The 19,999-nt window shown below is 61.9% G+C and overlaps 2 protein-coding genes across 9 annotated transcripts in view; one reads left to right on the forward strand and one right to left on the reverse strand.

Annotated features, from left to right (window-relative positions):
• LOC145514421 (uncharacterized) overlaps positions 1–19,999 on the forward strand; it is a 259,999-nt gene that overhangs the window by 236,489 nt on the left and 3,511 nt on the right.
• On the reverse strand, positions 10,833–19,878 carry LOC145514462 (uncharacterized). Of its 8 annotated transcripts, XM_081512305.1 has the most exons (6): positions 19,202–19,496; positions 18,765–19,078; positions 18,314–18,510; positions 17,074–17,368; positions 14,956–15,072; positions 14,392–14,794 (listed from the first exon to the last, which is right to left on the reverse strand). In XM_081512305.1, the coding sequence occupies exons 3-6, from the start codon at positions 18,498–18,500 to the stop codon at positions 14,440–14,442; spliced, it is 954 nt and encodes a 317-aa protein (XP_081368431.1). In that variant the 5' UTR covers positions 18,501–18,510; positions 18,765–19,078; positions 19,202–19,496; the 3' UTR covers positions 14,392–14,439. The 8 variants fall into 8 exon arrangements, 4 of the variants coding, with proteins under 4 accessions (XP_081368431.1, XP_081368432.1, XP_081368430.1 ...); XR_014060165.1 differs by lacking the exons at positions 18,314–18,510; positions 18,765–19,078; positions 19,202–19,496 and adding exons at positions 10,833–13,236; positions 19,637–19,878 and having other exon boundaries at positions 13,366–14,566; positions 14,951–15,072; positions 15,599–17,368; XR_014060166.1 differs by lacking the exons at positions 18,314–18,510; positions 18,765–19,078; positions 19,202–19,496 and adding exons at positions 10,833–13,236; positions 19,637–19,878 and having other exon boundaries at positions 13,366–14,566; positions 14,951–15,065; positions 15,593–17,368.

Here is a 19,999-nt window from a genome sequence, read left to right on the forward strand (position 1 = left end):
CAAGAGTGTTAGGAAGGGCAGTGAATAACCAATTCAGTCTCACTCGGGGATTCTTACTCTTTAACAGATGGAGTTAGAAAAGCCTCTTAAGGAGACACACACTTCATTCTTTTTTTCAGGTCCTGTTTATTTATCTGGCTGTGCTGGGTCATCTTTGCAGCGTGAGGGCTCTTCTTTATTGTGGTGCGTGGGCTTCTCATTCCGGTGGCTTCTCTTGTCGGGGAGCACAGGTTCTAGGGTGCACTGGCTTCTGTAGTCATGGCCTGTGAGCTCAGTAGTTGGGGCACACGGGCTTAGTCGCCCCGAGGCCTGTGGGATCTTTATTCCCAGACTAGGGATCCACCGCATGTCCCCTGCTCTGGAAGGCAGATTCTTAACTACTGAACCATCAGGCAAGTCCCCACGTTTCCTTTAGAAAGGGAGTTGCTATGGTCTGGATATTCACGTCTTCCCCAACATTGCTGTTGAAATCCTAACGAGGCTGGATGCCTTGGTGTGAGAGGTGGTGGTGGGGAGATCGCTGAGAGGTGATTAGGTCATGAGGGAGATGCCCTCAGGTACCAGAATTAGCGCTTTTGTAAAAGGGACCCCAGAGAGCTTGCTAGACCCTTACACCATGTGAGGCCACATCGAGAAGGTGCTGGCTGTGAACCAGGAAGGTGGTGTGGGGGGGGGCCCTCACCAGAAGGCAACCGTGCTGCAGCCTTGACCTTGGACGTCTAGCTTCCAGAGCTGTGAACAATGAATTTCCATTGTGCAGAAGCCACCCAGTCTGCGCTGTTCTGTGATAGCAGCCTGAAAGCACTAGAACAAGAGTGATACATGTATGTGTGTGTTTGTATCCGTATCTCCCTCTATCTTCCATGTCTGTGTGTGCTCAGTTGCTCAGTCGTGTCCGACTCTGTGACCCCATGGACTGTAGCCCGCCAGGCTCCTCTGTCCGTGGGATTCTCCAGGCAAGAATACTAGAGTGGGTTGCCGTTCCCTTCTCCAGGGGAATCTTCCCAACCCAGGGATCGAACCCAGGTCTCCTGAGTTGCAGGCGGATTCTTTATCATCTGAGCCACCAGGGAAGCCCAAGAATACTGGAGTGGGTACTGTCCCTTCTCTAGGGGAACTTCTCCACCCAGGGATCAATCCCAGGTCTCCTGTGTTGGCAGGCAGATTCCTTACCATCTGAGCCACCAGGGAACCAGGGGACTTGTTTCATGGGATTATGGTGAAGACTAGTTGAGATCAGGGAAGTGAAGAGCCCAGCAGTGTCCCCATGGACACACTAGCTGATGTTGTTAACTCCTTGCACAGTGATGAAGATAAGGTGAGGAAACACCCGTGAAGCACCCCACACACCCACCTGTCACCAGCCTGGACCCTTCCCTGAAACCTTCACTCTTCTCCCAGTATCCACTCCCTTGTCTCCAGTAACTGCACCCAGTTTTCCTGGGGAGCCGAATGGGTCACCTCCTCCCGACTCCTCTTCTACCTGGTTTTGGGGAAGCTGGCTCCATAGGAGTGATCCTGTGACTCAGGACTAGCCAATCAGAACAGCACCCCCTCCCCCCAGGCTACTGTGATTGTTTCAGGCCACCCAATCAGATTTAACCAAATAGGACCGGGACATTTGCCAGGACAAGTGAGAGAAAGGCAGGCACCAACTTTTCCACCGAACTTTTAGAGAGGTGAGCATAGTTTGGGAACTGCTGGAGGCTATCTTGCCACCATGTGAATGCCTAGAGTGAAACAAAATGGAGGCTAGCAGAGCCCAAAGATATGTGGCGAGAGACCAGTACTTGGTGACAGTCTCTGAGCTCCTGGATCAAATCACACCTGAAGGTGTCTATATGTATGGAATTTTTGGATGTTATATAAGCCAACACAATTTTATTGCCCTCCCCCCTTTTTGTTTTTGGCCTTAAACCTATTTGAACTGTGTTTCTGTTTCATGAAACCTGAGCCATAACTGTTATACTCCTCCTAGTTTGTGATCAGATTTCTGGGGACTGGAATCTTTGAAATCTTCATGGAGCAGCTATGCACTTGGATCATAGGGCTCCAAAGCATTAGGGCCACAAGGGGCTTTTGAGGAAGCCCCAAGCAGTGACCAGAGTTTCAGAGCCCAATAGATGTGGGATCAAATCTCTGCCCTGGCCTTGCTCGCTGTGGGTTCTGGACAAAAAGGGGTTGTCATTATATTGGGGATGGTACAGGGCGGTGGAGGATGGGGAAGGGTACCTAACCTGGTTGGGTCAGGAAGGATGAGTAGGAATTACTGAGGTGAAATGAGAGAGAGCAACAGAGGTCGAGGGAACAGCAAAAGCAAATACCCAGAAGTGGAGAGATGGCAGCACAGCTGGGAAAATTTCCAGTAGCTCTCGGTGGCCACAGTCTAGTGTCACTCTGGGGGCCAGGGCAGCTCCGAGAGGAGAGTCTGGACCCGTGGGCCAGAGCCACACACTGACAGGTCTCGGAGCTCAGTCAGCTGTGCCTTCCTCCTGAGGGTGATGGGGAGCCACTGGAGGGCTTTGGACAGTCATATCAGGGTGATGGTGACAGACGGTCGTGTCAGGGTGACAGACACAGTCACATCAGGGTGTCAGACACAGTCATATCATGGTGACAGTCATATCAGGGTGACAGACACAGTCACATCAGGGTGTCAGACACAGTCATATCATGGTGACAGACAGTCATATCAGGGTGACAGACACAGGCACATCAGGGTGTCAGACACAGTCATATCAGGGTGACAGACACAGTCACATCAGGGTGACAGACACAGGCACATCAGGGTGTTAGATACAGTCGTATCAGGGTGACAGACACAGTCATATCAGGGTGTCTGACAGAGTCATATCAGTGTGATAGTCATATCACAGTGACAGTCATATCAGGGTGACAGACACAGTCACATCAGGGTGTTAGATACAGTCGTATCAGGGTGACAGACACAGTCACATCAGGGTGTTAGACACAGTCATATCAAGGTGATAGTCATATCACAGTGACAGACAGTTATATCAGGGTGATAGACACAGTCACATCAGGGTGACAGACACAGTCATATCAGGGTGATAGACACAGTCACATCAGGGTGACAGACACAGTCATATCAGGGTGATAGACACAGTCATATCAGGTTGACAGACAGTCATGTCCAGGTGTTAAGACACAGTCATATCAGGGTGACAGACAGTCATGTCAGGCTGTTAAACACAGTCTTATCAGGGTAACAGTCATATCAGGGTGACAGTCAGGCATATCTAAGTGTGTATGAAAGCTCTTTCTGAGCCTGAAAGGAGGCGAGACTGGAGCAGAGAGGACAGGACAGCCGGGAGTGGAACCGTCCCCTCCCTCCCCTGCGGCCCTCAGCGCCTGGGACACATGGAGTTGTGGAAATCTGGGGACATCAGTGATGCAGAGGGTGGACAGGTGTTATAGGAGCACCTGCAGTGTCCCCTCGGGAAGGACTGATGCTGAAGCTTCAGTATTTTGGCCACCTGATGTGAAGAGATGACACACCAGAAGAGACCCTGATGCTGGGAAAGATTGAAGGCGGGAGGAGGAGGGGACAACAGAGGATGAGATGGCTGGATGGCATCACTGACTCGATGGACATGAGTTTGAGTAAACTCTGGGAGATAGTGATGGACAGGGAAGCCTGGCGTGTTGCAGTCCACGGGGTCGCAAAGAGTCGGACACGACTCAGCAGCTGAACAACAAGCGGCATCTGGGAGTCCAAGAGTAAGGTACTGGCAAGGCCGTGTACTGGTGAATGCCCTCTTCAGGGCAGCACACAGCCACTCTCTCGCTGTGCCCTCACATGGTATAAGGGGCCAGGGAGCTCTCTGGGTCTCCTTTTTAAATTTTGTTTATTTATGTATATACTTTTTGGTAGCACTGCAGGGCATGTGGGATCTTAGTTCCCTGACCAGGGATCGAACTGGTGCCCCATGCACTGGAAACTCGGGAGTCTCTTTTTTTGACACCAAATTCATTCAAATTTATTGACAGACATTTAAAATGTGAAACTATCAAAATTATAGACAAAAACATAGCAAATCTACATGATCTTGGGTTTGGGTCTGTAGACCATGGACTTTGAGTTTTAACACACAACACAAAAAGCCAGTCCACAAAAGAAAAAGGTAGTACTGTGGACTTTATAGGATTAAAGATTTCTACTCTGAAACACCTTATTCAGAAAATCAAAAGACAAGCCACAAACTGAGAGGAAAATATTTGTAACACTTGTACCTGATAAAGGATTTGGACTCAAAATACAGAAAGACCTCTGAAACAACTCCACCAAAAATGGAAAAGGATCTGAACACTCAGCCAAGAAACATTTACAGATAGTAAAAATCATACAAAAACATGCCAGCATCATAAACCACTGTTGTCGTCACTATGTTGTGCCCGGCTCTCTGCGACCCCATGCACTGTAGCCTGTCAGGCTCCTCTGTCCATGGGATTCTCCAGGCAAGAGTGCTGGAGTGGGGCGCCGTGCCCTCCTCTAGGAAGCCAGAGCATCACCTCAGGACTAGGTCTCAACATAGGGTTTTGTGGGGACACATGCATACCATAACACCACACATCACAACAGTGAATCACACGTTTGTTTCTCTTTAAATGTTTAATTATTGTAAATACACAGAACATAAAACTTACCATCTAAACCATTTTAAAGTGCACAGCTCCATGTCACCAAGTGCATTCACATTATTGGACAACCATCACCACCGTCTATCTCCAGAGCTGCTTTCATCTTGCCAATAAACTCTGTCTCCATTAAATACGAACTCCCCATTCCTCCTCCCCACCAGGCTCTCTGTCCATGGGATTTCCCAGGCAAGAGTAGTGGGTTGCCATTTCCTTCTCTAGGCATCTTCCTGACCCAGGGATCAAACCTTCCTCTGTTACACCTCCTGCATTGGCAGGTGGATTCTTTACCACTATCGCTACCTGGTAAGAAAATAAATAACATCAGTAAGTCATCTGTCGCTTAGATGACAGCCAGCCAACTGCGGACCCTGGAAGGGATCAGAGGGACTCAGCCCGAGAGGACACTGCGGTGTAAGCAGTAATTTAAAAAGCATGTATTTACTAACAGAAACAGGTAAGCTCACAAAGCGCTCTCCTCTCCAGAGAGGAGGAGGTGAGTCCCTGGACGCTATGATCAGCCTTCAGTGACCGGAGACAGTTTGCACAGGCACAGCTCAATGCAGGAATTGGGAGCCAGACTCCACGAGTTCGAGCCCAGGACCCGCATCCTCGGTGTGTGGCTTTGGCCAGGTGCCTTGACCTCTCTTTTCCTCGTTATCTGCAAAACAGGACTGGGTTATTCACAGAACTTAATGTACGTAAAGCGCCTGGAAGCAGGTGCACAGTGTGTTACTGTGGCCCTAGAAGGGAGGACACCGGCTTAAGCGGGCGCCGGGCGGCGCCTGAAGCGATCGGTCCGGTAAAGAAGGGGCCTGGGTGGCAGAGGAGAGAGCCCTCCTGGCGCGCGGGCTCCGGCCGCCGCCGGCACGGAAGGGGTTACAACGATAGAGACGACCGGAGGACCCGCGGTAGCTGAGCGGCCCTGGCCGCCACCCTCCTCGACGCCTACCGCCCGACCGCGCAGGCGCGAGAGCCCGGCGCGGGGGCGGGGGGCACCTCCCTGGGCACCCGGAAGTCTCCGCCTAACGGGCCGAGCCCGCGCCTCCTGGCCTGGAAGGGGGCGGGGCCCGAAGCCCCTCGGCGCGCGGCGCCATAGAGAGTGGCCGGAGGACCCGTGTCCTAGACGCGTCCGGAAGTGCCACCCTGGGGCGCCCGCTCCGCACCATAGAGCTGGGGGGGGCCCGCGGCAGCTAGGGGGGGTCGCCGGACTCGCCTTCCTAGAGCGGCGAGGACGGGGTGGAGGCTGGAGGGGGGGTGGGAAGGGGAGGGGGGAGCGGCGCGGGCGGAAGCGGCCAGGAAGGTCACTTCCGGCCTGGGCGCCCGTCCCCCTGACCCCAGGGTCTGAGTCGCCGCTGCCGCCGCTGCCACCATCCGCGAGGGAGGAGAGAGGAGGAGGAGTGCGGCGCGGCGGCCCCGGGACCGAGGAGGTGAGGGGAGGGCGCGGGGCCGGGGGCCGTGCGCCCGGGGCCGGGTGGGCGCGCGCCTCAGGGCGCCGGGCTGCGGCCGGGGGGGCGGGCGGGCAGGCGGGCGGCGAGCGCGACTGGGCGGGCGAGTGCGCGTGCGCGCCGCGGGGGGGGGGGCGTGAGTGGGCGCGCGGCCGCTGACGCGGGGCGGGGCGCGGGCGCCGGGAGGTCCCGCGGGGGCGCGCCGGGCCCGGGAGCGCGCCCGCCCTCCGGGGGCGCGCCGGTGGGGGGCGCGCGGCGCAGGCCCCCGGGGGGGCCGCCGTGTCGCCCCCACCCCCAGCCCAGCCTTCCCGGCCGCTCGTGGCCGGAAGTGGTGGCGACTCCCGGGGGAAGTTGAGGCCCCGGTGGGGGAGGCGGCGCGCGCGGGCCCAGCCGGCCTGACCGGAAACGGCGGCTCCCGGGGGACCGGTGGGGGCCCCCGGCCTGCCCGCTCCCCTTCCCCTCCTTTTCAAAGGAGCCAGATCCCGTTGCCGCCCCGGGCGGGCTGCGTGCGGCCTTTGATCTGGCCGGTAATTACGGGCATTCCGGCCGGCGGGAGGCTCATTCATTGGCCCGGGCGCGGCCGGCGGGCAGGAAGCGCGTGCGCTGGAGGGGAAATGTTAGGCCAAGGTCAGGCACCGCGTGGCCCGCGGGGCAGGGCGAGGCCGGCGGCCGGGCCCGATGGCCACCCTGAGGCCTCCGGGGCGCCGAACCGCGCCCCTGAACCCCAGCTCGCAGCCCGGCCACAAAGGGGGCCCCCCAGTTCATGGAAACGAGTGCCCCTGGGACACAGGCCGGCCGGGGATGGCGTGATCAGACGGAAAAGTGAGCCACGGCGAGTGTGGACAGAGGCTCTTGCGGGCCAATTGGTTGGCACAAGGACAGGGAGGTGAAGCGGGCTGGCAGTGTGCGCCGAAGCCCTGGACCGGGTCCATGCGCCTCCTCACCGCCGCACTCCTGTCCTCACCCAGGGGACCAGGGAGGGCACGCCAGCCCCAGTCAGAGGGGCGTTTTAGGAAGGGACTGATTTGGTCTGTGTGCTCCACGTGGTTCCTGGTGCCCGGTCCTGCCTTAGGGATCCACTGTTAGGATCCAGCTGGGGGTTGTGTCTGCCCTCGCTCCCGGGGAAGCCTGGTTACTGTGGCTTATCTCCTCCCTAAGAACATAAGCCTCTTTGGCTCAACGCAGCTGGCATTCACCCCCCCACCTCGCCCCCCGCCGCCTCTGCAGGCAGGCCCTCCAGCCGCCTGAGCCCCAGAACATTCAGATCTGATTCCTTCTCCTGCTGTCTCCTGTCTTAGCCCCTTCCTCCTGGAGGTCTCGGAGTCTAACCCCGGCAGGCTGAGCTAGAGAACTGCAAGGATTCAGCCCTGGTCGGCCCGGGGCGCCCGGTGGCACTGCTGCGGGCTAGCCCCAGCCTCTGGGGTCAGACTGACTGGGTTCAGGTCCCAGCTCCGCCTTTCATCACCTTTGTGACTTCAGAGCACAAGGAGTTGCTCAGTTTCTACTAGTGAAAAAGAAGGACGGTACTAATGGCGTTGACCTTGGTAGAAAGGCTCCCAGTGCTCTCCTTTTGGAGCCAGCGCAGAGCTCTCAGAAGTGGGGGTGAAGCGGGTGCAGAGGCCTCTGGGGGGGCCTGGCATTCCCGGGCTCCGTCTCTTCCAGCCCCGTGACCTTGGACCTGCCGCTTCCCCTTTCCCAGGATCAGTTCCTCCTCAGGCCCCTACGACCCAGAGCACAGTCACCATCCCTGGATGAGCCTCATCCTTTGAGGCTGCTGCCCAGCCCCGCCCGGTGCTGGGCCTGGGACACAGTGGTCCTGGCGCAGTGCTCTGCTGGGAGTGGGGCGGGAGGGTGCAGTCCTGGAGCACCTCGGACGCCCCAGGCAGAGGCTGGGGATTGCCAGGCTAGCCCGGGGGAGATGACTTGAGTCTCACGGGACAGAGGAACTGGCCGAGAGGAGAGAGGACCCTGGGGCCCGAGGGGTGGAGGGTGCCGAGTCCAGGGCCGTCAGCTTCTGCCTGGCTGCCCTGGGGTCTCAAGTGCTCCCTTCTGGGCAACTGCTGTTGGGCTCCTGGGCTCCTGGGCTCAGATGCCCCCAGCCCCGACCCTGGGCGTGTGTCCTGCAGCGCCCCCAGACAGCCGAGGCTGTGCCCGGGACCCCGCTGTGGCCTTGGCCTCCTGGTGGAGACAGACTGCAGCCTGGGGCCTGGCCCTACCCCGGAGGCCCCGGGGTGAAGGTAGTCACCCCACTCGGGGGTGGGCTGAGCCCCTAGCCTTGCAGCAGGGTCGCAGGAGTTCAGAGCCTGGCCTTTACCAGAGCCTCTGCCTCCACTGGCCTCTTTTGGCCAGGCTTGGGGTCTGGGGAGACAGAGGTGGTTCTGGAGGTCTCTGAAGTGCCCGTTGGTTTGGGGACTTGGGGGTCCCCCGTGGGGTGGGGCCGATGACAGGCTCGGGGACTCAGAGCTGACGCCTGGTTTCAGCTTGGTCCTTGTCATGGGGGCAGAGAGGTCGCCTCTCACCGCTGCGCTGCCCCCTGGCTGAGCTGGCTGCTCCTGGGGTACACCTTGGGGTCCACCTTGGCCGGGGGGTTGCCCTGCTCTGCCTGCCTGACCACTGAACACTGATTTTGCTTTGCTGAACGGGGGGTCCTGTGCGGGCTGCCTTGTCACGAGTGGCGCTGGAGACCCACACGTGGCCCAGCCTGGAGGCACAGGGTCAGGCTGGCTGGTCGTCCTGACTCCCGGGCGCGAGGAGCTCGCCGTCTGCCGGGGTGTGTGTGGACACGCAGGGTGGGGAAGTCGGGGAGAGCCTCCCAGGGACGTGGGCCCGGATGTAGTCAGGGAAGTAAAGGGAGCCGGTGCCCGTGTTCTCCGTGGAGGGGAGGACGGGCCTTGGAGTCTGGGCTGCGGGGGTGTCCCGAGGTGCCGGGAGGTTGGGTCCCCCGGACGGGTCTGAACTGGGCTCCAGAGGCCCGTCCACGTTTCCTGGGCGCCCGGCTCCTTGTGGAGAGCCACCGTTCCTCTCAGGATGTGGACGCCAAGCCATGAAGATGAGGTGCGGGTGGAGCACTGCCCCGGGTGGCGTGGCTGGGGGTGAGGCCGACTCCACCCTGGCCGCCCGCCTGCTGGCCCAGAGAGGGGAGCCTCCCGCCCCCTCGGTGGCCGTGGGGATCCAGATGGTGCCCACGCTGCGCCCTGTGCCCAGTGCTCGGTGTGTTGTCTGGTCTTGTTTGGGGAGAAGGGACAGTGGAGCTGAGCGAAGGGAGGAGTCTGGGAAGGCTTCCTGGGGGAGGCGCTGTGTTCCCTGGGCTCTGGCGGCAGGTCTCCAGGGAGAGGGCGGGCAGGCAGGCGGGCGAGGGGGAGGGAAGCACCCTGCAGATGGCTGGCCAGGAGAGCCCAGAGCCCCCAGAGGGAGGGGGTCTGGCCCATTGCCTGGTCGAGGGTGACAGAGCAGCCATGGCCCACAGGTGCGGCTGCTTTTTTGTCCTGAAGAGTATTTTGTTTTTTTTAAGGAATCTTCAGTTGTCCACCAGCGTTTAAGGGCAGGAGTGTTCACAGATGTGTGGGAAGCTCTAGGAAGGCTGGTGGTGGCCGGGCACTGGAGAGCAGACCCCTGGAAGGGGGGAGAAGGTGCCCAGCAGGTGTGAGGCACGGCAGGGCTCCCAGGAGGAAGTGCGTCTGCGGGGCTGACCCGGCCGATCGCGGCCGGGGTCTGGAGTTTGGACTGAGAGCAGGGGCCACGTGTGGGTGTGGTTCAGGCAGGGGGCTGGTGGGACCGAGCTACCCTTAATAAAACTGACAGCAGCGCCCCTGTGAGGGGGTTGCTGCGCGGACAGGTCACCCTCTCACAGCTCACGGTGACCACGCGCAGGGATGTGCCCTCGGGGACCACAGGCCCGCGTCCTGTCTGGGTCTGCCCGGCCTGACTTCCCGAGCGCAGTCACTGGGCTCTCTCCCCTCTGAGACCGCCGCTTCCTCTTCCCGCTCCTTCTCCAGCTGCCTTGGGCCACGCGCGCCATCTCTCACTGGTGACAGCCGTCTGGGCTGTCTCCACGCCCGGCTCTTGTGACTTCTGCTTCCGCGAACGCGCGCGTGTAAACTGTCATGTGGACGCGTTCTCACTCCTCTCGGGTTCGTGGCCAGAAGGCCCTGCTTCTCCGCGTGCGCGCGCTTTCTGTGGTCGTCGTGTATGCCCGGCGCGCGTGCGCTGGGGTCTGTGTGGTCTTGACGAGCGTTCCCTCGCCACGTCGAGCATCTATCTCTTCGCGTGCTCGCCAGTTCCTTGCGTGTCGTTTTGGAGACGTGTCTCTTCCCATCCTCTGCTCCTTTTCAGTTGACTAAGTTGTTTGAACCGAGTGCCTTGAAAAGATGAATCGGTCCATGGTGTGGGGAGCGCATTTGGAGAGGGCTTGGGGGGTGTAGGCCCCGGGGGTGGGAGTTGGGAGAGGGCGGTGAGCGTGGACGCAGGCAGGGCAGGGCCCTCCCAGGGTGGAGGCCCAGAGGTAGCCACCGGGCTTCAGTGGCCACAAGGCTGGGGCAAGGGCTGGGGAAGAATGGCCAGGGGAGGAGCCAGGGGTCGTAGCTAAGGCCTGACGGCAGCCCAGGAACAGAGAGGCGGGGAGGTGGGGGGAAGAAGCGTGGGCACGGCCGGGGCGGCTGTCTGTGGCAGCGGGAGCCCTCAGCGCGCGCGCCGGAGCAGAGCCGGCCGGAGGAGGAGGTGAGATTGGCAGTGGAAGAAAGAGCTGGTAATTGGTGGGCAAGCATCCAGGGCAGGTAGGTGGGTCTAATAACAATAATAATAACAATAATTTGTCTCGCCAGCCCTGCCGGATCCCAGGCTAATTGGATCGCTCCAGGGCCTGGCGGGGGTGGGCCTCCGTCTCTGTGGAGTGGGTGGGGGTCAGAGCGGGGCGGCCGGCCCTCACAGGTGTGCCCGGCGGTGGAGCGTCTGGGGGGCTGGGAGGGCAGGACCCACCACCTTCAGCCTCCAGAGTCATCAGGTTCCACAGTCAGGCTGGCACGGGAATCGCCCCACCTCCCCCAGGGGGCCGCCAGGTCAGGGGCTGCCCAGCCCTCAGCTCTGGGTGGGAGTGCTGCAGGCTCCCCACCCCCCCCAGGTCCCAGGGTAGGACCCCAAGCCCACGGGGCAGCACAGGAGGCCCCGCAGCCTCAGTGGAGGAGCGCACGAGTGGCCAGGCATGACCCTCCAGTGCACGCCCTCAGCCCTTCGCAGGGATCGGGGGGTCTCCCGGGGCGCACTACGGCTCCCCCAACCCCCGGGCTCCTGGGGTCCCTGCTGTGCGAGGCCGCGGTGGGGGCACAGGGCCCGGCCCCCCATGAGAGGCCCAGCAGGTGGATGCCAGGGTGTTCGCCCCATGGCAGGTTTTACGTCTCCCTTCCCCGGTGGGTGGAGTCACTGCTCTCTGCTCAGGGCCAAACCCAGAGTGCAGAGCGGACTGTCCCGGTCCGGGTGTGCTCTGCGCCCGGTGGGAGACCCTGCGGCCCCGAGAAGTCGGCAAGAGAGGCTGCCCTTTGTGGAGCATGGTCGGGGCTTCCCGCCAGGCTCAGAGTTCCGGGCGGACCGGCCCCGCCCCCCAGCTGCAGGCTCCCCCTCGGGCTCCTCCAGGCCTTTCCGAGTGCTTCCCCGAATCCTGGCGACCCCTGTGCCCTGGCCTCCAGGTCGCAGACTCTGTGACCTGCTGCTGGTCAGCCTCGCTGAGGGTCTGTGTGGACACCTCAACCCCAGTGAGCATCGACCACTTAGACACAGTGAAAACCGCCATTCCTTGGAGGGCAGCTCCCAGGCGGGTCGTCGTGTGTGCACCCCCGCCCCTGCTCTGCTCCAGTCTGTCCACCGAGGGGCCTTCCCCTGCCCTCCTGGGGCTTCCAGCTGGACCAACTAAGGCGATCAGCAGGAGAGCATATGGATTCTGTTAAGCAGGAGCTCGGGAAAACCGAGTGATGGGGCCAGGGCACCAGCGGTGGGGGTGCTGGGGGGTAAACTGGGGACCCTGGGCCACGGTGGGGGGACGAAGGAAGGTCATGTTGGCAGGTCCCCCCGCCCTCTGGGGCGTCGCTGCCTCCTGGTGCGGGACCCTCTCTCGCGGGGGTGTGCCTCCTCTCCGGGAGTCGTGGGTTCACAGTGAGCTCCTTGGATCAGGATGCTGGGTGTGGGCGGGGGTCCTGCGGCTCGAGGCCCACCCGGCCCGCCGTGGGAACCAGCTGGTGTCTGCCTCACTGCCCTGTCTGAGCTGCTCCCTCTGGGGGTGTGGGGACCTCTGGCCTCGGGGCAAGCTGCCCAACACCTCCCTGTCCTGCCACCCGTTCCCTGGAGCCTGTGGACGCCCTGGGGAGGACGGAGGCCCCCCCGCCCCCTTCTCAGTGTGGGAAGTGGCCAGAGGTGGACGCCAGGCAGGGAAGTCCCTGCTTGCTTGACTTGGACGCGGTTGTTCCGGCCTCACACGTGGGCTGCCCGGCAGACAGGTGTGGATCGGAAGGCTCCCCGAGCGGCCCCTCCTCGCCCAGCCGCTCTTTGTCTTTCACTCGTTTCTGATGTGGACGGTGCTTGAGTCAGAGGGCCTGCGCACACATCTCAGTCTGTTTAGGGATTCACTGGGATATAAGTCACCCTCGTGAAGGGGACAGTCCAGCGGTTGTTACTCGCAGAGTTCGGCAGCCACCGCCGCCGTCTCCTCTCAGAAGGTTTTCATCACTCAGAGAAGCCCCGTGCCCCCGCGCGGGCGCTCCCGGACCCAGGCCCGGCAGCCGCAGCCTCAGCCCGACCTTTCACGGCCCGTGCTCCTCTCCCCTCGCTGCGTCTGTGCGGCGCTGCTGTGAAGGCGGCCTCGGATCGGGATTCTGGGGCCACGCGGGGTGAGCCCCTGAGGTCGGGGCCGCCTGGTTGGCACGCCCGCACAGCCCTGTGTCGCCAACACGCCTGGTTTCCTCCCGGGGTGCATCGTTTTTGCGGCCGCCAGTTGCAGCACTGATCAGCCCCTCGCGTGGAAGCATCGGGAGGTGCAGAGAGCGCGCTGGGGGCGCGCGGTCGCGTGCCGGGGCCTGGGGTTGGCTCCTCCTGCCGGCTGCCGGGTCCTTTCCGGTTCTCCGTCTCCTCGCCGGAACTGTTTCCCCTGTAAGAAGCAGTGTCTGAGGGCTGGGGTTCTCCCCTGATCCGCTGCTGAAGGGGTTTTCCCGGGCAGGGGCCGCGAGCACGCAGCGCCGACGGGCCCCCGCCATGTGCCGGGACTGTGGGGTTGTACCTGCTCGGCCCCGGGGGCGTCTGTCCTGTGGGGCCTGGGGTGGAGGGGGCCGGGCCAGGGGGCGGGGGCCCTGTGTCGGCATTTGGCGGCCTGCTTCCGCCCTGGAGCCTCGCGCCTTTCCGCCTGCTGTGTCTGGGGCTGTCGTCGGGCCCCCGCCCCTCCACCCCATCGCGCCGAATGCTGATCCCTGGAGGGGGTCGTCCCGTTGTCCCAGGCGGGGTGCGGGGTCTGGCCTGACTGGCCCACGGGGGAGAGCAGACCCCCGACTGGGAGCCCCTCGGATGCTGGGCTGCGCCCCCTGCCCGCCCACCGCACGGCTTCGCTGGGCCGTGTCCTGGGGCACAGGCCTTGGGGCAGCTGTCCTGGGAAGGGGCTGGGGTGCCCGGCTCGGGCTGAGCGCCACCTGCGTCTGTTTGTGGCCGCCCGGCCGGGTGGGGGGGGTAGGGGCTGGTGGGTGCCCTGCGGGCTCGGGCAGCCCTGTGCGGCGGGGAGCGGAGGTGTCACCTGTCCCTCAGGTCCCTGCCCGCCTAGGGCCCGCTTCCGCTCTGGCGTCCTGTGAACCTTCTCCTTGTCTCCTCTCCAGCAGGGCCCAGACATGGAGCTGCGGGAAGAGGCCTGGTCTCCGGGGCCGCTGGACTCCGAGGACCAGCAGATGGCCAGTCACGAGAACCCAGGTGAGGGGCCCTGGGCTGCTCCCAGCCAACCCTGCCCCTGCCCCGCCTTTGGCGGCTGGGGGCCCCATCCCGCTTTCAGGGCCCAACCAGCCGCCTCCTGGGCCTGGTGGGGTCTCTGCGGGGCGCCTCCCTGCCGGGAGCCTTTGGAGGCGGCTCCCTCGGCTGCTCCAGTGAGGGCTCCTTAGACTGGAGCGGGGGCGGGGTGGGGGGGGGCCGGGGCGGGGGGGCGGTGGGGACAGACGCAGGACTGGCCATGACTGTGACTGCAGGCGCCGGGCCTGTCGTGGGGGCCCAGGCATCCGGGTGGTCCTGGGCTTGGATCCTCCCGGGCTTTCATCTTTCATTTAGAATATTGGCAGCCTGCCTTATTTAATAAAGCGTTACTTGGCTTGAGTAAAACTCATCTGTGAGCCCCCAGGGATGAGGCTTTGCGTGCTGAGACCCCTTCACAGCCTCCTCCAGCCCCTGCCCTCTGTGGAAGCCATGGTCCCGTTTCCAGGGGCTTCCTGGGCTTCCGTGCCGGGTGCCTGCGAAATAAAGTGTGAAGTGCTGTGTGCTGCTGTCCATGCGTCTTCGTGTGTCCTGGCCCGGGGTCCGCGGGCTCTCGCTGTGAGGGGCCAGGGGCCTGCGCCCCTGCGGCTGGAAGGAGTGGGCGCCACGTGTGCCAATGAAACTTCTGTTTTTCCCAGTGCCAGTGGGCCGTCATCCCGTGTGAAGCCAGGACGAGAGCCGGGTGGGCTCCGTAAAGCACCCATCTGAGGTCCACCGAGCGGAGCGATCACCCCCAAGGAAATGGGCCAGGGCTCCCGGCCCGGGGGTCACAGACCGTGCCCTACAGGGAGGGCCCCAGCCCCTCCTTCCCTGTGTCGCCCCGCCTCCTAGTCTTTTAGCCGCTTTAAAGTAAGATTAACCTTACAGTCGCTTTCCTCCTGGAAACCTCAAGCCTGACAGTGGTGGCCGCGCATCCCGCTGCCTGGCCCCAGCACTGAGCCACGCTGGGCGGTCCTGCACTGCTCGTCCCCTTTCCTGGAGGCTTTTAAAGAAAATCCCCAGGTGTCACAGCGGCTCACCCATAAGTTCTCTGGCGAGCAGCAAAGCTCATCTCAGCTGATGACTCAGCGTTGCCCCTGACTGTCCTCTGTCTCCAGCTGCCTCTGGAAGGCGGTTTACTCGGAGCCTGCAGTTCTGACCGTCCCCGCATCCACTCCCTCGTTCCCCTGGGCAGACCCTGACGGGCAGGTGGGCGCTCACCTGCGCTCTGCCCAGCGGTCTTCTTGGCCCCGCCCGGGGCTGCCCCCACCCCGTGACCCCCTGTTCCTAAGCCACGGGGCCGGGGCCTGGGAGCTTCCCAGCTGCTCTGCCCTCCTTGCCCTGTGGGCCCCCCGTGAGGGGCAGTGCCGGCCCCCTGCCCTGAGACCCCTGGGGCCATCTGTTGTGGTGGGGAGGGCTGAGGGGCCCAGGGGCAGGGCTGTGGGCCCAGGGCACGGGACAGCGAGCCACTAGGAGCCAGGGCGAGGGGCTGGGCTGGACTGTGCTGACTACCTCACGGGCACACTGACCCTGGCCCGAGGCCTGCAGACCCCGGGGTGGAGCCGGCAGGGCTGCAGGTGCGAGAGCCAGCCAGGTCTTCCATGCGGGCGTTCAGAGAGAAGCCGTCCGAACACGGATCGTAGGTAGAGACCGCCTGACTCTGAGGTGGGGAGGAGTCTTCAGCTGCTGGGTTGGAGACCACCCTCCAGGGCCAGGGTCCGGGCCTCATGCGGTCAGGCCCGCGTCTGTCTCAGTGCCACTAGCGTTACCCAGCAGAGTCCCCTAAAATGCCCGCCCCCGGAGCTGGGTGCCAGCAGACCCCGCGTGAAAACACAGCAACCCCACCCAGGCAAGACCCACGTGTCCTGGCCACACTGACCGCGCTCCCTAGGAGCAGAGCCCTGAGCACAGCGGGATGGGGATGAGCCGACGGGCCTGCGTGGTGTTAGGGGGCGGGGAGCTGGCCGCCAGGCCGCCCTCGGGGGGGGTCACTGCTGCCAGCAGCGGGGCGCGCAGGCCGCCTGGGCCCGCGGCTTCCTGACTGTGTCCAGGCAAAGCTCCCGCCAGGGAGGCCGCAGGCAGAGCAGGGCCTGCAGGGACAGGCTTCAGGGTCAAGTGAGACCCTCACTGGTGACTGCAGTGGGAAGGGGAAAGTACTGACCAAATGGGGGTGGTGGCAGAGCGGGGGTCCCTGGGAGAGCAGTCACACACGCGGAAGAGGACCCCAAGGAGCTGGAAACACTGCTCAGAAGGCAGCTGCCTGCGAGTTCAGGGAAGCTGATGTCCAGAGATGGGCAGACAGGGAACTGGAGTTCAGTCCTGCTGCCCCCACCCCACAGGAGCTACTAGAATAAGAGAAAGGGGCCGAGAAGGGTGTCCTCAGACAGTGAGGCGTCAGAGGTGCGCTCCCAGATGGGAGGGACTGTGCGGAGGGGCTTGGAAGAGCAAGACCAGGACCGGGCGGCCCAGGGGCAGAGCTCAGCAGAGAGCCAGAAACAGAGACAAAGCCCTTTCAAGACGAAGCCGGAGCAGCTCCAGATGGAGTAAAAAGAGTGCATTTCCCTGAGGAAAGCTGAAGGTGAAAAGGAGGAACATTGTAAAGTCAAAAAGAAAGAAAGGTTAAAGCAGGGTTTAAAAAAACAAAGGTACTGAAGTTAAAGAAAGCCCCAAGAAGACAAAATCCTGTATAAGGAAGAGAACAGTGAATCCTAGGAGTCTAGAAAACATTCCTGAAACGGAAAAGTTGGGTGTCGAAGGAGCAAGTTGAAAATCTGAGAACGTCCACTCGGATGGATGGTCTTTGACTCAAGTTGCTGGGCTCGAAGAAGCAGACCCCCCGGGGAACTGGGGAAAGAGCGAAGGGCCCGGGGCAGAGGAGACCGCATCGCGCTCAGCCAGTCAGCGGCGCCTTCTGCCAGAGCAAAGTGGAGGGGTCCTGTTTCTGATTGTCGGGGGAAGGAGAGGGCGGCCGCAAGTCGCATCATATGCCCGTAGGAAAACTGACCTGCACGCTTGAAGGGCGCAGGTGAACTCGTTACCCGCAGAGCCAAGCAGACCGCCTCCCGTGGCCCCTTCCCAGGGGAGCCCCGGCCAGGGAGTGGGGCCAGGCTGGCTGCGAGGTGGGCGCCCGAGTCCTGAGGAGTCGCGCTTGGCCGTGCCGGTGTGCACACTGCAATCCCGATGCCGGTGCTGTGGCGTCAGCCTGGCAGAGACGACGCTTCCAGGTTCTCTCCTCCCCTTGTGAGGACCGGAGACGTGGGTGTCTAGGGAAGACCGCAGAGAAGCTTGCCGGCCTGGATCTGTATGGAAAGTGTCAGTTAGAACTTATAGGAATTTTACCTTTTTTTTTTTTTTTTTTTTAAAAAAAAAGCAGTGATTGCTTCCAGATTTGGAGCTTGAAATTGTTTCGCACTCAGAGAAACCAGAGCGCCCTTGTAGAAATGGCCGGCTGCAGGTCTGGGGTAGGAAGTGTGGGTGAGCCGGGAGCCAGCCCCTTGTGAGCCGGGATGGCAGAGACGCTGTCGAAGGCCCCCCTGGGTCCCATCCAGAAGACTTGGAGCCCCCTCAAGGCTCCCACGGGCCGCAACTGGCAGGGTGACAGGTGGGGGGTGCAGCCCATCAGATGTATGTAAATCCATGGATTCAGAGCGCAGTGAGGAAAGGGAAGGTTACTTGGTCACGCTGGAGGACAACGGAAGACTGGGCAGATGAGGGAAAATGAGGTTCATCCTGCCGTAACCCCATGAAATTGACCACTGGGTCCCAACCAGCGGGCGAGGGAGCATCTCTAAAAACTACTCCGGCACTAAACAGAATGCAGAGCTGACCACAATCAATGCAGGACAAATGCCCTGTCAAGACCGGGGCCCCTCTGTGCCCACTGCATACAGGAGAAACCACAGGAAGGCCGCGCCTTGGATCCCTCCGTGATTCAGTAGATGTCCGAGTTCCTGAGTGTCAGTGGCCCTTAATGTCACAGTAACGATACAAAATCACATGAGAGACGATAATCCATGCCTTTAGTGAGAGGGCGGGATTGCACCTTTAGGATGACTGACCACAGGGCCAGCAGGGCTGGGCCCACCAGCTGCAGCCCACGAGGAGGAGCTGGCAGCCCGCGAGGGTCCTGCGGGCCCCAGGGCTCCACAAAAGGAAGATTGTCAGGAAGAGCAAGAGACCCGGAAAGTTGTGTATTAAACAGGACCTAAAAGACTTAGCTGAAGTAAAAAGTAAAGGGACCAAACTCATGTCTGGGGATGTGCACTTGGGTGATGGCCATGCAGAAATGCGAGGGGGCGGTTCCTGCACGTGTCTCTGGGCTTGGGCAGGGCACAGAGGGGCCCTGGTGGGTGCCCGGGATGCGTCTTGTCGAGGTGTTGGTCCTGCGTTGATTGTGGTCAGCTCTGCATTCTGTTGGCGGGCTCTCCACATGTCCTGTGTTCTGGGATGGAAAGGAGAAGGGTTAAATTAACATCCAGTCAAGCCTTAGGCCACACCTGGAAAGTCCGCTTGGCAGGCTCTGACCCCGGGGCAGGAAGCTTCGAGGTGGTGGGCATGGGTGGGCAGCAGGACCCCCTCGGGCGCAGGGCCCTGGGGCCTGAGCTGAGAGGAGGACAGTGACAGCTGCTGTGGGCTGGGCGGGCCTGGCACCCGGGACACCTTCTTCCCTTCCTGCCCCGGAAGGGAAGCTGTTACCCTCAGCAAGGCGGTCATAGCCTCTCCTGCCGTTTGTTAAAGGAGCCCTTTGCGCTGGCCTCTGGGCTCTCCTCTCCGGGAATTCACGCCTCCCGCTAACGATCACTCCCAGCGCAGAGAAGTTGCCCCGGTGAGGAGGGCAGACCCAGGGGCAGTCGCTGACCTCCTTCCTGACCTTGACTGGGTGCAGACTCGGACTCAGGGGTGCACGAGAGCACGGGGCCCTGCACCCACTGGAGGAGACCAGGGGTCCGCAGGTTGAGGGGCCCGCCTCCCGGAGTGAGTAGACGCTCTTCCACTGGGCCGTTTGACACCTGCTCGAAAAGTAGTGCCTGCGGTGAAGGCGGCGCAGCGCCGCACCCCACTCAGCCCAGCCCTGCGGCCCCGCGAGCTTTCTCTCCTGCTTCCGGGCCGGCGCTCTGCCCCTCGCCCCCCACCTGCATCCAGGACTCCTGGTTGAGTTTCAGGGGTCTCACGGGTTCAGGTGGGCTGTTATATCTGGGTCCTCGCAATGGCAAATGCGCGTCATCACCGAGTCACGTGTCTGTAGTTAAACTTTCCGGACAACTTGGAAAGCAGAGCGTGTACTTCGGTTTCCCGCCAAGAGCAAGCCTGCTTCCCACCCCTCCCTTCCCCACACCTTGGGACGTCCTGTGCTTATGACTGTTTCTCTTTCTTTTCCCCCTTGGCCGTGCTGCGTGGCTTGCCGGATCTCAGGGCCCCGATTGGGGTGGGACTGGGCCCGCGAGGCAGTGGAGTCCTAACGGACGGCCGCCCGGAGTTCCCGATTTACGATTTACGTTGACAGCAAAGTGGAGTGGGCCCCAGGCCATCTCTTCGGAAGCGTCTCCCACCCTGCCCAGGCTTCCTACCAAAGTGATGTCCTGTCCCAGCACAGGCCCTGTTCCGGTACTCCTCGCATGGAGCCTTGGTTCTCAAAGCGTCGGTGCTCAGAGTCACCGGGTGTGGCGCGTGGGGCATCGTCTCCCAGCGGAGCCGGAGCTCAGGGCGGCCGCCTGGGATCCGGACTGCTGGCCCCTGGTGCTTCCCCGGCCCCAGGCCGTGTCTCTGCGGGCGGCGGCTCATCTGGCTGGCCCCTCGGTGTCCTCGCTGCGAAGGCCCGAGTCCCCAGCGCCCACCTCGCGGGACTTAACGCACGGATGCTTACTGAGTGCACGAGGACGTTATCTCGGGGACAGTGTTGGGGCACTTCGTCCCCGGCCGTGTGCTGGAAC

Source organism: Giraffa tippelskirchi, chromosome 7, assembly GCF_054371585.1.
Source record: "Giraffa tippelskirchi isolate mGirTip1 chromosome 7, T2T-mGirTip1v1.2.pri, whole genome shotgun sequence".
Taxonomy (NCBI): Eukaryota; Metazoa; Chordata; class Mammalia; order Artiodactyla; family Giraffidae; genus Giraffa; species Giraffa tippelskirchi.

Coding starts and splice junctions, on each gene's coding strand:
- LOC145514462 (XM_081512304.1), bottom strand. CDS start 19,850: ATGAGCCGCCGCCCGCAGAGACACGGCCTGGGGCCGGGGAAGCACCAG. Junction 17,369..19,636: donor TGGGACAGGACATCACTTTG/GTAGGAAGCCTG, acceptor CTTTCCATACAG/ATCCAGGCCGGCAAGCTTCT. Junction 14,795..14,955: donor TTTCCAGGAGGAAAGCGACT/GTAAGGTTAATC, acceptor GGTGGACCTCAG/ATGGGTGCTTTACGGAGCCC.